Source organism: Heteronotia binoei, unplaced genomic scaffold, assembly GCF_032191835.1.
Source record: "Heteronotia binoei isolate CCM8104 ecotype False Entrance Well unplaced genomic scaffold, APGP_CSIRO_Hbin_v1 ptg000055l___fragment_3, whole genome shotgun sequence".
Classification (NCBI taxonomy): Eukaryota; Metazoa; Chordata; class Lepidosauria; order Squamata; family Gekkonidae; genus Heteronotia; species Heteronotia binoei.
Window position 1 is genome coordinate 1,247,247 of NW_026799985.1, and position 15,508 is coordinate 1,262,754.

The following is a 15,508-nucleotide window of genomic DNA, read 5'->3' on the forward strand; positions in this document are numbered from 1 at the left end:
GGGGGGGGGATGAAGCGGAAGTGAAGAGATTAGCAGGTTCTTATAGTAAGCAGCATCTTTAAAATGCCAGGAATTTTTTCCTGTAGGTGAAGATGCAATGGGAGAAAAACTAGAACCTCCTTTTTCCTTCACAGCAATGAGTACTTTTTAAGTGAGTTTTCCTGATGCACATCTGACTGATAGTCCAGTTGCATACCAGTGACCCCACACATATTGGGCACATTGTATAGTTATTGCCATAGATTACAGTCCAGCTAGGGACAGGAAGATGAAGACAGCAAGTCATCAGCTACAAAGGAGATTTAGAAATTCTTCATCCTAAACCCCTTCTATCCTAAATTCTTGTACACACCCCAAGATATATCTTAATAATTCCCTTCATATATCAAATATGAAATGGAAGTTAAAAAGAAATATATTTTGGTTGATGTGTTCTAATTTTAGAACAACTCTCACCATGTGGAACTCAATCAACAATTATCAGCTGTTCTCTGTGAGTGTGACAGAGCACTGGCTACTGGGAAAGAGTTTGTGGAATGTTTTTTCTGTTTAAAAATGTAAAGCTGTATTTTTGTAACTATCCCAGAGCCATAGGATCAGAGCACAATATGGATCTGATCAATATGTATATGGCTGGAAAAAGCATAATAGATATTTAAAGAAATAAATGCCAAATTACAGATCTGTGAGACTTGTGGTGCATCTGCGTAGGATAGGAAGTACACCCCCCCCAAAAAAAAGTTCACTATAAGGCTCTCTAGGCACCTTGGAATTAGAGATTGTTGAATAATATGTTTTTGTAATCATTTGGTTTTGAAAATCCCTTGTGATGATATAGCATACTAATATACATGTCAGTCTTATTTTACTCAATGGCTGGCTGTTATTCCAATTATATTTTCCCAAGAGGTCCACAATGAAATTTATAGTACTTTAGAAAGTACATTTACCATCCATCCAGGAGGACAGGCACATTCCCCAGTTACATGGTGACATACTCCTCCATTCTGGCATGGACATCTTTCTTCACACTGTGGTCCATGCTTATCAGGAGGGCAAAGATCCTCACAGCTTTAAAAACAAGTGTTAAATATGGTGTTTAATTATGAAAAGCTCTCCTTCGCTTTGAATATGCCATATATTTTTTCAAGCTAAGCATGCAAAACTGTAGTCTATCTAAAATTATACAAATACAAATGTTTATCAAAAACACTAATCTGTAAAAACAAAGCCAGTCAAAGCTAGCATCATGACAATTTACTTATACTGTGAGCTCTTGTAAATGTATTTTACAATGGAAAATACATTTACAAAGTTCCTGGGAAGTCAGACCCATGTTAGCAACTGAATTACTACAAAACAGATGTTTCTGGCCTAATCTAATTTATACCTGAGTTTCTGGTTAAAAGAAAAAAGTTCAAAATGTAATAAGTATTTACTGATTAACAAGACCTTTAATTCCCAATTCTTTATTTGCAGATATTTTGTAGAAATTGCACCCTGCTTTAAGGGAAAAATTAAGACTGTTGCGGTAGACTTTATATGCTGTTTCTATTTGTGCCCCAGGAATGCCTAGCTTCCCAGCACTTTGCTTTTTATCTTTCAGTTCATGTAAAGCCAATTAAGAATTTACTCCTAGGACAATCTTATTTTTTGTAGTTTGGCTGAGCTTGCCCACCCCCCAACCAAGGTATACACTAGAGCAACTTTCCCACTCCTGGGATAGATCTAACTTTTATTGCAGATATTTTCCAAAGTAAAAGCTTGGCTTTCTGAAGTCTTCACCACTTGTTCATTGCAAAGCATGTTTACTAGGCAACATTGTTTTTTGGGGGAAAAAAACCTTTCTGTTAAGCTTCACCTGGTCCAGCCATGCTTTCATGTTTCTGTGATATCGCTATTAGTCTCAACTAACAGAAAAATATAATTTAGTAGTCAATACATAATAAAATTGAGACCACTGATACTCATCTAAATTTCGAACAAATGAAGTCCTTTCCAGCATGCTTACTGACCACACTCTTGACACCTACTTTTTTTTTGTGAAAAGCTATCTTTTTAAAAAAATGGATGTGCTAAAACATCTGATTGTTTTGATACACAACCTGTACTCTGGACAAGAGGCTACTGTTAGGACAGAATATGGAGATGGTTTCTAACTGGCAAAGGCATCAGACAAGGATGTATTTTATCTCCCCATATGCACAACATATCATAAGGAAAGCTGGACTAGATTTAGATGAAAGCGGAACATTAACAATCCATGAAGGAACATTAACAGTCCACGATATGCAGATGACACCACATTAATGGCAGAACATAGTGAAGACCTGAAACAACTACTAATGAAGATTCAAATGGAAAGTATCAAAGGAGGATTACAGCTGAACATCAACAAGACAAAATAACGACAGCTATCGAATTATACAACTCTAAGGTCGATTATGAAGAAATGGAAATTGTTCAGGAACTAGTAAAGATCCTTGTGTAAAGATGTGACAATGGAAACCAAGATCAAGATAATTCATACCATAATATTCCCCATTACTATGTACAGGTATGCAAGCTCCTGTCAGAAAGTTGATTCATTTGAACAGTGGTGTTGGAAGAGAGTTTTATGAATAGCATGGACTGCCAAAAAAACAAGTAAGTGGGTTCTAGATCAAATCAAACCTGAAATCTCCCTAGAAGCTAAAGTTACTAAACTGAGGCTATTGTGCTTTGGTCACATTGCAAGAAGACAAGAGTCACTGGAAAAAACAATATTGCTAGGAAAAGTTGAAGGCAGAAGAAAAAGAGAAAGACCCAACATGAGATGGATTCACTCAAATAAAGGAAACAACGGCCTTCAGTTTGCAAGGCTGTTAACAGTAGGACATTTTGGAGGTCCTTAATTCATAGGGTCACCATAAGTTGACAGCATTTAACACACACACACTGTGTTAACTCTGAACCTTATAACAGTCATATCTACTACGGTACTTATTCTTCTTATGTACATTAATAATACTGTTTCTTGTACTAAACATTGCCTTTCTAAATCCATTGGACTTGGTACTAAATATTAGGAGAAAAATGAGTTTTAACGACTGAAAAGTCTACTTTTCCCCTACATCAATAAAAGTGGTTTGAATAAAAATTATCATTTTATCTGTTTTGTATATTTGCAGTTGTAAGCATAAGTATAAGCAATGAACCAAGAAGTATTAGCATAAAGAATAATTTATCTGTTCTTTCCTCCATGGAGCTCAGAGCATACATATAATCAACAACCTTTACATAAACCCCATAACAGATACTGATTGGTCCAAAACCATCCAATGAGTTCAATGTTCACAAGGAATTTGAATGGAATTCCATTGTTCCTGGTATCCCATCTACTACACCACACTGTGGAGTAACATGATGCATTAAATTCATTGGTTAACTAGTATCATTACTGTAAGGGTCAAGGACCTGGAGGAAGTCTTGTTACCCACACTAAGCTACCGTTAAAAGAACAATATACATGGTTTTGGAACTATACTGCTGTTCTATACATCCCCAAAACAACTGTTGCATACAAAGCTCCAGTGTATCCAGGAGGGCATCTGCATTCTCCAGTCACATGATCACAGGTGGCTCCATTCTGGCACTGGCACTTTTGTTGGCAGTCATTTCCATATGTCCCTTGGTCACAGTGTTCTTCACAGCGCCATCCCTTGAATCCAGCAGCACAGTGGCAGGCTCCAGTGATGGGGTTGCACAAAGCTCCATTCTTGCACTGGCAGCGACTACTGCAGTGGGGTCCCCAGTGAAAACTATCACAAGCTGAACAAAAACAGAAATCAAGTGTTACAAGGGCTTCCATAGCTAAATATTCTCTGAGTGCTGATATTCAGTGATGTGAGTAAGGCAGCAGAAAATCATAAACAGTTGTTTTTTTAAGAGTAATTTTTTTAAAAACTGGAACAGAAATATCACTTACTGGATTAAGTTGGGACTAAACTATTGGAAAGGAGAATTTCTTCAGGCAAATTCTTAAAGAGGTATGTGTGTATATAACAAATGCTGTATAACAGACAATATGTACCAATGAATGTAGGGAGAAATTCCAGCTAGGAGTACCAAAAAACTGGATTCAAGCTGAAATTAAGTTTCTTTGTATGTCCTTGCTTCTCTTTGTGTGCATGGATCTCTGACGGTATCTAATCCTCAGTTTTCACCATATTGTGTGTATTGTGGTTTGCTATCTGATAAATTTACAGTGCAATGCTAAACAGATTTGTGCCTTTCTAAATCCATTGGACTCTGTTTGGGATTGAATTGTTAATTACCCAGAAACTCCTCTGAGCACCACTGAACACCCATGAATCTGTCCTGCACTGCATCAGCCTCTGATCTATCAATATAATTACATCAATTTTCATAAATTTGATGTTTCTTTTAAATGATGCCAAACTGTTTAAAACGGATAAAAGGAAGTACTTCTTCACCCAAAGGGTGATTAACATGTGGAATTCACTGCCACGGGAGGTGGTGGCAGCCACAAGTATAGCCACCTTCAAGAAGGGTTTAGATAAATATACGGAGCACAGGTCCATCAGTGGCTATTAGCCACAGTGTATGTGTGTATAAAATTTTTTTTGCCACTGTGTGACACAGAGTGTTGGACTTGATGGGCCGTTGGCCTGATCCAACATGGCTTCTCTTATGTTCTTATGTTTAATGAAACAAACAAAGCATAAAAGTGCAGCACTATGGATGCAATCAGATGGGCAGGTTGTTGCGGTGGTATCTTGACTTTAAATAAGACGTGTGAGTTTGGGGTGGTTTATGTTGATCAAACAGTACCCCCTAAACCAGCATCATAGCGCAGCAGACCTATGGTTGGTTGTCCACATTGTTAATGCACTGCAACCACAGACTTGAAGCTGGGTTGGATGTTTTTTCTCTAAGTCTCGCTGTCCAATGCGCAGAAGCAGACAAGCACACACACACACTCTTGGCTGGTTCTCTGGGGACACTGAAGTACACGTCAAAGTTGGGTTGAGGGGAAAAGGATGTGTCAGAACCAGAGTGGAACCATCACACCATTCATACATTTCCATGGTGCACCGGAGTGATTAGATGGCTGGAAACCCACCATGGAAATGCTTTGCCAGGAAAGCCACCTGAATTTGTTGGTGGCTATTTAATCTGATTGGGAGTCATTTTAGTGTGAGGTATGGGTGAGTGGAGCATGAAAGCCAGATGTGGGCATGTGATCATGCCCATTTAATCCAGAGGGGCAGGGTGGCTATGGTGAGCCAAACTGCTTGTCTGATTACGCCCTTTATTAGGAACACAAAAACATCATCTACAGCAGCGGCGTCAAACTCATTTGTTATGAGGGCCAAATGAGACCTTGTTGGGCTGAGCTGGGCTATGTCAAATCAGGCCATGTGTGTACCTTTTTAAGATTGGTAGCAGAAATATAAATATTATAAAGGATGCAGACAAACACAATTTTTTTTAAAATCTTAAAACATGATTAAAATATTAGCACTCATTGATCTTAAAGGTACTTGCTTTGTATCTCTCCCATAGTATCCAGGGAGCTGGGCAAAGGAAGTTCTGGCTCTTTCCTTCCTTCTCCAGGGGATGAGGAGGGGGAGGAGCCTCAGCCAATAGAAAGAAGAGAGGCTTGACTCAGTAACTCTGCTGTGTGATTGAGAGAGCCTGGCAAAGCAAGCTCTGCCACCCCTCTTCCTCCCCACGGGAGGAGCCTCATCCAATGGAGAAAATAGAGATTTTGCTCTGTAGTTCCTGTGCAATTGAGCAAGCTTTGCAAAGCAAGCTGTTATGCTGAAGGAAGCAAGATACAGGGAGAAGGAAGCAGATGACAGCAAGTTGCTCAGGGGCCTGATAGGAGCCCTCTGAGGGCCTGATTCAGCCCCCAGACTGCATGTTTGACACCCCTGATCTACAGAACAAAACATCCCAATTTATATGGTATCTTGGAGTGAAATTACTCAGTTTTTAATTCCTAAGACAAAATGGTCATTAAGTTAAATGGAACTAAAGAGAGCAAGGTGGGATTGGATTATAATTAATTTACTGATTCTTCAAACAGAATCAGTTTCCAAAAACCAGTTTCCATTTGTGCTGCAAAAGCCGCAAAACTTTGCGGCTCTTCCGGGTGCTCCGCAGCAATTGGTGCGAAATCCGCGCAGATCCTGCGCGGTGAAGAGGGACGTCGCTGCCAATTAAGGTCAGTGCGAAAACGCCCAAAGTTATATAAGAATGAATGCACTGAATAAAACAGCAATCATTTCAAACAGTGGACATCATTATGTTTCCATTTGGGGACACAGACTTATATTTTTATTTATTTATTTGAGATTTATATCCCGCCCTTCCCACCAGGTGGCTCAGGGCGGCTTACAACATATAAAAACTAACATAAAATATAAAATTATGCATAAAAATTAACATTCCAAATTTACATAATTTGTAAATTACATAATTATAGAATCACAGAGTTGGAAGGGGGTCATACCTAGTCCAAACCCCTGGTCAAAATGATGTTTTTTTCCAATTTAGCTGAAACAGTAATTTAACTGAAACATTATGTTATACTGTACAATCTACAGTAATACTAGGGTTCAAAGTTTCATATTATTAGCTACACATATAGGGGTTCAATCTGTCCTTTTGTTGGCATAGTCCACAGTACCCATGCATGTAAGGATGACCTCTAGATATATGAGTCATTTCCTTTCCTTGCTCCTTTGTCTTAAACACACACCTACCATACCAGGCTATTAGGTGGGATAGAAGTCTGTGATTGCATTTCCAGACAAAGCAGAAAGGATTTATAGGAGGACTACTGGAAGTGCACATGCTTCATGCAGTGTAGACAGACTAGATAGATAGATAGATAGATAGATAGATAGATAGATAGATAGATAGATAGATAGATAGATAGATAGATAGATAGATAGAGAGTGAAGTGTGTGATTTTACGAAGTATCAAAGAAAGACTAACGGATAAATTTCCAAAATCTCTTGTGCGTTTTTCCAGGAGAAAATATTAAGCAGAGATTTTCAACAGAAGAACTATAAGTAACCTACAAAAAGGTCATATGGGGTTCACCAGGACTTTGCTAAACATGTGCTCAGAGCATCTGCTTTTTATTTTTATGATTTACTGATAACAATAGTGTCCTGGCAAAATTCCAGAGTAGCTACTTGCTGATCATATACACTCAACTCCTTTGTGATTGACAACTATTGTTCTCATAACCTTCTCCAGAGACAGAGCAGTCAGGCAGAGAACAGACCCACTTTCTTAGAAGAGACAAAAGGAACACAAGACACTTCCTCAGGGTAAAAATTACTCTACTTGAAAACTAGATCATTCATACTACGGAAATAAAAAAAAAGGATTAGACTATTTAAGGATAATTTCCTGTTTATATGATTGGTAACCTAGATGTTTCAGAAGATTATAGATTACTTTGATGTGGCAGTTCCTTATTAAGCAGAATTCTTCTCTAATGGCAGTGTAATATGCAATGTACATACAAATATTATTGTCTTTATAAATGGCAAAATTTACTTATATTAGAAAGGATAACTGCACATGACAAGTTTATGCAAGCCGTTTTGTTTCTAGTTTGGCTACACAACCATTATCAATCACGTTACTCTCAGAAGCTGTTGCATCAAAGAACTTTTAATGCATCAGGGTAGAAAAAGAAATCTTATTTTTATGTTGAATCAGTGTTTACTATCTTTTTAGAACGCTATCTGTTAGATACATTTGTCATACAGACCCACCTTCCCTTAAGACTGAAGAAAACACCATCAGATTAATTTTGCTTAACACCTCGTAGAATATTCAGATTGCAATCTCCCTTCAAATTGGAACATGGCTGTGTCAGCCCATCCCCAAGGGCAAATTAAAATGAACATGAATGTCTTGGAATGTCTGGAGAAACCACCATGGAGAATTGAAAAATCTAAAAAAAATGACCATCAGATATTTCTATGAAATAAAATGGACCATATTAATTTCAGGCATGGATTTGCACTACTGACAGATTTCTGCCAATACTTCCAGCTATAGTGAACTGCAGTATCAGAAAAAACACTGTCTTGGCTCAGAGTTTTGAGATCTAGGGTGGCCATAATGTCTGAAGGCCAGCCAGGGACACCTTTGGGGGGGGAAGGTAGGGGTGCGCGCGCGCGAAGCGTGCGCGCCGCCGGAAACAGGAAGTGACGTCACTTCCGGTGACGTCACTTCCTGTGATGTCATGCCACCGCCAGAAACAGGAAGTGACATCACTTCCTGTGACATCATTTCCCTGCGCCACCTGTCAGGAGCAGGAAGTGACATCACTTCCTGTGACATCATTTCCCCCGCGCCACCTGCCGGAAGCAGGAAGTGACATCACTTCCTGTGACATCATCCCCCCCGCACCACCTGCCAGAAACAGGAAGTGACTTCACAGCACTTCCTGTGACGTCCCCAAAAATCCCCCAAATATCACCGCCGGAAACACCAAGATTATTTATAGAGAGGGAAAGGGGGAAATAAAGTTAAATAAAACTCTTTTTTTACTTTTTTCAAAGTGAGAAGACTAGAGAGAACGGGTTCCACGCTGAGAAGCCAGTCAGATTCCAGCGAGATTCCAGGGGACGTTCTCCAAGAGAGTTATGCCTACACTATTAGCACAGTGTAGTGAAGCAGAATTACAGAAATCCTGACTGTCATTTGGAATAAAAAGAGAGCTGTTCCTCAAGGACAGAGTCAACCATGCTTTGCTGTTATGTATGAATGCAGCTAAGGGACCATTTGCAAAGGTGGTATTGATGTAAAAATTCCCCCATCTACTGACTATTCCATAAGATGTCCCTTAATCTTTAAACCTATATTAGAAGCATCTCTGCTTTAGATGGTGGGAAAGTGGTACACTGTAGGAGGGCACTAGAGCAGAGACACTGTACACATCTTGTTTTTTGACCTCTAAAATACCAATGAAGGCTAGATACTTCCCCATTTATAATGTGGGACCCAAAGTCTCCAGTCTCCTGCAAATGCTACTGTTATTTTAGAAACTGATGTATTAGGTTTCTTCTTGAAAATAAAGTCAGGGGTACAGAGTCCTAAAGTAGACTATTCAAAACATTCTTAATGCAGAGTGTTCCATTATTTATTTACTTCATTTATCCCTCAACTTTTTCTCCTATTGGGGACTCAAGGCAGCTTCCATAAATTTTCTCTTCTCCATTGTGTCTTCACAATAGGAACAACCCTGTAAGGTAGGCTAGGCCATGATTATCATGCACAAAAGCATAAGATGGTAAAATATCATCACACTACACCTTCACTTTGTGCAGCTGTCAGTAGCCATATAAGTAAAAAACGAAACCAGTCTAGAGTCATTTCTGGTGACTTCAAGGGAAGTGTAAACGGTGCTGACTCGAGTAGCACTGAGGTTGTAATAAACTATAAGCACAAGTTGTCCAAGTCCAATTTTCTTGGGGGAAAACGCAAGATAAAACTTTTTTTAAGAAACCTTCCATAAACCTCATGTTCCACAAACTGCAGAAACAGCCACTGCCTGTAAAGCAGTTTCAAACAGTCCAGATTTTCAGGGACCAAAGTCAGGCCTCTTAATTTGTCAGGACAGCTATTTGGTTTGGTGGTGGAAATACTACAGGAACGCATACTAGAGCATGGGGGGGAGGGTTGTGGAGATAAGAAAATATCCACACTCTGCACTGTGAGAAACCTCAGCTACAACTTGGTTCCATCTCCCACCAGGCTGCATATATCACATCCCCTTTGCACTTGATTTTATGTACTTTGTTCACATTGCAAATCACCTTGAGGTCAATAAGGAAGAGAGGACACTAATAAATGTTTTCTGTAAAATAAATAAATCACATATGATGCCATTTAAATGTAATAGAAATCCATGTGCCCTGATTCTGATGCTACCTGGGACTTCCAAGAGGAGCGTGTACACACCTTTCACAATACCTTGCAGGGGGGCAAAGTAAAATTTGCTGTTGATAAACATACAGGGCTTAATATTTCTCAGATCTTCCATCCCTCTCTCAAAACTAAGAATCCCTTTCTCGTAAGAAAAGAGCTCTTATAAGGACAGGGAATAACCAGTGGCCTTCTACTTTACAGGCCTTTCCAGGACTCTGACTGCAGAGTCTGCTCACTCACCCCCCCCCCCCATCTTTTAGAACGGGATAGTGGCACAAATGTAAAAAGGAGCTCCTTTGATGTATCACTACTGTATTTTTACATGCAAAACTGGTATGAACCTCTCTCAGGGTGCACACTACTTACATACAACTCTCTATCACAGATCTGTAGGAAAAACAGTATGCTAAGACACTGGGGTCAGGTTCCCTGCATAAGAACATAAGAGAAGCCCTGTTGGATCAGGCCAGTGGCCCCTCCAGTCCAACACTCTGTGTCACATAAGAACATAAGAGAAGCCATGTTGGATCAGGCCAGTGGCCCCTCCAGTCCAACACTCTGTGTCACATAAGAATATAAGAGAAGCCATGTTGGATCAGGCCAGTGGCCCCTCCAGTCCAACACTCTATATCACATAAGAACAGAAGAGAAGCCCTGTTGGATCAGGCCAGTGACCATTTAACTTAAATGGGTGAGGATTTTATTCTCTATATGATAAAGTATATGTAAGACAACAGAATGAACTTTGTTACAGAAGTAATAAAAAGAAATAGAAAATAAAGGGAGGGAGTAGTAAACTTTCATAATTCATTAAAATATATATCCAAATCCCAATTCCACATTATCTAAAGACGCTGAATTACAGAAGACTGCTAAACTATATAAAATCTGCCTCAGAATACAAGCAATCATGTTGTTTAACACAGTGGATATAATAATGGGAGATTTCATAATAGCTCTACATTTTAAAGGCTCATAAAATCTACGTTTTACTTGTAAGTTGCTGGAGGACAAGAGAAACGACTGAGTGAAGCACCTTCCTCTCTGTGGAGAACAATTGGAATATCATGCTTTATTTTTACAATGAGCTCTTTTAAAAAGTTTGATCTTCCTTGCAAAGCAGAACTTACAGAATAAAAATCCACTTAAGCAGTTGCTGTGCACACAAATGCACTCCCAGAGGAGAGCAGATCCACAGACAACAACGCTGTAAATCTAATATTCTCAGTTGGATAGACCTGGTCAGATGAATATTAGATTTCTAATCAACTGCAAAACTATCCACATTCCTTAATAAATAAATAAATCTAGCCCAATTACAGAGTCTGCGCCTTTATGTCCTCTGTCTTAAAAGCAAAAAAGTAGTGAGAATGAAAAAGCCATCACTGAGAAGAATGTTTCAAAAGGACTAAAGTACTACAGCGGGGAAAAAAGGATCAAGTCGTAAACCATCCTGGACTCAAACATTTCTATCTTTGAGCTGAAATCATACCTTAAAGACGTCTTGGCCTGAAGCAGCAGAACAAAGCAGCAGGAGTCAAGGGACCCCTTGAAGACCAACCCAGTTGTATTGAGAACGTCAGCCTTCGGGCGCTCTTAAGCCCACTTCCCCAGCCGAGGAATGCAGCCCAGTGAGGCCAGCTGCTGCAAGAGGAGCAGCAGGCGCGGCCGGGGACGGAAGTCCTTTGTTCCAGTAGCAGGAGGCGGCGGCAGCCGCCGCACCGAGCAGAGCACCTGAGGGGCCCCTCCGCAGCCCTGGCACGGTAAGTTGGGGACGCGGGGCTTGGAGGCGCGGCCTTGCTGAGGCCTCGGAGGCCTGCCTCCGGGCCGCAGCGGGACGGAGGCCGGGGAGGGAGGGGGGAGAGCGCCGGCGAGTCCGCTGGCCTTGCTGAGGCCTCGGAGGCCTGCCTCCGGGCCGCAGCGGGACGGAGGCCGGGGAGGGAGGGGGGAGGGCGCCGGCGAGTCCGCTGGCCTTGCTGAGGCCTCGGAGGCCTGCCTCCGGGCCGCAGCGGGACGGAGGCCGGGGAGGGAGGGGGGAGGGCGCCGGCGAGTCCGCTGGCCTTGCTGAGGCCTCGGAGGCCTGCCTCCGGGCCGCAGCGGGACGGAGGCCGGGGAGGGAGGGGGGAGGGCGCCGGCGAGTCCGCTGGCCTTGCTGAGGCCTCGGAGGCCTGCCTCCGGGCCGCAGCGGGACGGAGGCCGGGGAGGGAGGGGGGAGGGCGCCGGCGAGTCCGCTGGCCTTGCTGAGGCCTCGGAGGCCTGCCTCCGGGCCGCAGCGGGACGGAGGCCGGGGAGGGAGGGGGGAGGGCGCCGGCGAGTCCGCTGGCCTTGCTGAGGCCTCGGAGGCCTGCCTCCGGGCCGCAGCGGGACGGAGGCCGGGGAGGGAGGGGGGAGAGCGCCGGCGAGTCCGCTGGCCTTGCTGAGGCCTCGGAGGCCTGCCTCCGGGCCGCAGCGGGACGGAGGCCGGGGAGGGAGGGGGGAGAGCGCCGGCGAGTCCGCTGGCCTTGCTGAGGCCTCGGAGGCCTGCCTCCGGGCCGCAGCGGGATGGAGGCCGGGGAGGGAGGGGGGAGGGCGCCGGCGAGTCCGCTGGCCTTGCTGAGGCCTCGGAGGCCTGCCTCCGGGCCGCAGCGGGACGGAGGCCGGGGAGGGAGGGGGGAGGGCGCCGGCGAGTCCGCTGGCCTTGCTGAGGCCTCGGAGGCCTGCCTCCGGGCCGCAGCGGGACGGAGGCCGGGGAGGGAGGGGGGAGGGCGCCGGCGAGTCCGCTGGCCTTGCTGAGGCCTCGAAGGCCTGCCTCCGGGCCGCAGCGGGACGGAGGCCGGGGAGGGAGGGGGGAGGGCGCCGGCGAGTCCGCTGGCCTTGCTGAGGCCTCGGAGGCCTGCCTCCGGGCCGCAGCGGGACGGAGGCCGGGGAGGGAGCGGGGGAAAGCGCCGGCGAGTCCGCTGGCCTTGCTGAGGCCTCAGAGGCCTGCCTCCGGGCCGCAGCGGGATGGAGGCCGGGGAGGGAGGGGGGAGGGCGCCGGCGAGGCTGCTGGCCTTGACGAGGCCTGCCTCTGTGTCGCGGCGGGACAGAGGCCGGGGAGGGAGCGGGGGAGGGCTCTCGGCATGCGCAGAGCCCGCGGCGGCTGCCACACCCCCGCGCGCACGCGCAGGGACGAAGCTTCCCTCAACAGGCGCTCGCTCGTTCTACTCGCCGCCTTCCCCGCCTTCCTCTCGCTGGCTAAACCGGGACTTTCAATGGTCCCGGTATAGCCAGCTCGGGAGCCGGGAGTTTGTCATCAAATTCGGGACTTTCCCGGGCAACCGGGACGATCTGGCCACCCTATTGAGATCTCATTGTTTTTCCAATGGCTAGAACCAAGATATTAAATGTAACCCACCAATGGTCATGCAGATGTTTGAAGAGACAGCTTAATCATTCTCAAAGTCACCGCAAAACATTCTGTTACTGCATTCTTGCCATGGTATTAATGCAGACCAGACAGTACACAGACTGGCTTATACAAATTCTCTCCACTTTGCCTATGAAGCTTTATAATACTTGAATCCAACACATTTTCAAAGGTCAGATACTCCTGATATGATACTTTCTTACTGTTGAGGTATATTATATGATAGGTCTATCTTCGTGTGTGAGAGCTTACATTACCTTCAGTTGCAAGAGGTGCATTCTGAAGAAACAAAGATAATTTATTACTTCCCTGATGTGCTTATCAGAATTCTGTTTGGTGGAAATTCCTCTAAATTATAAAGCAGATGCTCACTGACAAAATTTCCAGCTTTACAGTCACTTTGGCAATGAATCAACAATTAATCAAGGCCACTTCACATACAAGTTTCACTAGCACAGAGAGAGGATGTATTCAGATGTCATAAACAAGAGACAGTTGTCCAGGATGGACAGGAACATACTCATTTTTGTCCATATAATAGTTCCTCACCTTAATGGAAATTATTACTTATGAAACATATCCAACTTATTCTAGTCCTGGTCTCAAATCGTATACAGGCCACAACACAAATGATAAAGATGATCAGGGGTTGTTTTGTAGAAAAATAGGTGGTGGAGCTCATCCAGAGATTGTTATGCAGCTGCACATACTATTCAATGCACAAGGAAGTGGAACTCTCAGGAGGAGGTGGAACTCTCAGAAAAATTCAGGAGCTGCGCTCATGTGAGCTCCCAGTGAATCTGAGTCATGAAGATAATGAATCTCCATCAGATTGTAAATGATAAAATGACTATTGAGGTAATTTCTATCAAGATTGTGGTTATACAGGAAGGGAAGACATTTAACTCTTCCAGCCACTGCTTAGTGTTGATAATTGAAACAGAGTTTACATTATTCCCAATTAAAAGCTCAAGAAGCCCAGCTTCAATTAGCAAAATCAAGTGGGGGCTTGAACAGTTAAACCTTCTGTCCTCTTCCCACAAGACCCTGATCCAACGACAGCTGTGTATATACAAAATTATGTTTTTTACAGACTGACAGAGATTTGTGATATTTGTCACATCTATTTGAAACATAAGATGCAGAACTTTCTCTTAATTTGTTCACAGCACTTCCATTTAGAAAAACCTTCCATTTGCCAAGTGATTTCTTCAATGTGGTTTCCTTAATTGCATCAGATTTATGAGATATCAGAAAAAAACTACAGAGAGTACATTATGGGCAGACTTCTAATCTTTTTTGCCTAGCTTTTCTTTTTGTTTGGAACACATTTGTAGATTACTGTACTTGCTTTTTAATGGTAGATAGAGGAAATGGTAGGAATTTGCAGGTAGGAAAATGTATAATTTCTAATCTTTTATTGTTGTATATTTTTCTTATGTTTTTAACTCTGGTTATGTGAGCTGTCTTTAAATCAAACTAAATAAACAAATTTATATTGCTTAGTACAACCAAAATTTAATAGAACAACAATCTAATTGAAATGATCAGGCATTTAGTACTTCCAGAGTATTTCTACCTTGAATACTTATTAAGGTTCAAGAGATGTCACTTCAGTCAAATACACTAGAAGTCTGTCAGAATATTCTGCCTAATCATGACTTATGGTTATTGCTGTAAAATGCCTACATGATTAATGGGAACAAATAAAATTCTTCTTCAAGTCTAATTAATCACATAGTTGCCTGTCAAATGTTGACTAACCTCTAATTTGAAAGTAGGCTTGCCAATCCCCAGGTCCCAGCGGGGGTTCTTCCACTTTCCCAGGCTCCTTCCCATCCCCAGTCAGCTGGCTGGTGGGGGGAAGCCCCGCCCCCAGAGGACCATGTGCTTTTCTACCTCCGGAGGCTTCAGTCTCTGATTGAAAGGCTTCCTCTTGGGATGGTGTGTCTGTGTTACTTGGAAGAAGTTGGCAGCAACTCGTGAGTAGAGAGGCCAATCCCTCGCTTCAGAGTCGCCAGAAACAGGGGGGGGAGGGAGGGAGGGAAATGTCTGCTGAACACTTCATTATTCCTTATGTGGAGATTGATTCTCATAGGGTATAATGGGGAATTGATCTGGAGGTTTCAGGGGCTCTGAGGGAGCTGTTTTTTGAG

The 15,508-nt window shown here is 43.3% G+C and overlaps 1 protein-coding gene across 2 annotated transcripts in view; it reads right to left on the reverse strand.

Moving 5' to 3' along the window:
* Nucleotides 1-15,508, reverse strand: part of LOC132590499 (multiple epidermal growth factor-like domains protein 10) — a 158,828-nt gene that overhangs the window by 97,616 nt on the left and 45,704 nt on the right. For both annotated transcript variants that reach the window (XM_060263405.1, XM_060263403.1), the window contains exons 5-6: nucleotides 3,564-3,810; nucleotides 951-1,071 (exon numbers count right to left, since the gene is read on the reverse strand). In XM_060263405.1, coding sequence (XP_060119388.1) covers nucleotides 951-1,071; nucleotides 3,564-3,810 — 368 coding nt within the window. The remainder of the gene's footprint in view (nucleotides 1-950; nucleotides 1,072-3,563; nucleotides 3,811-15,508) is intronic.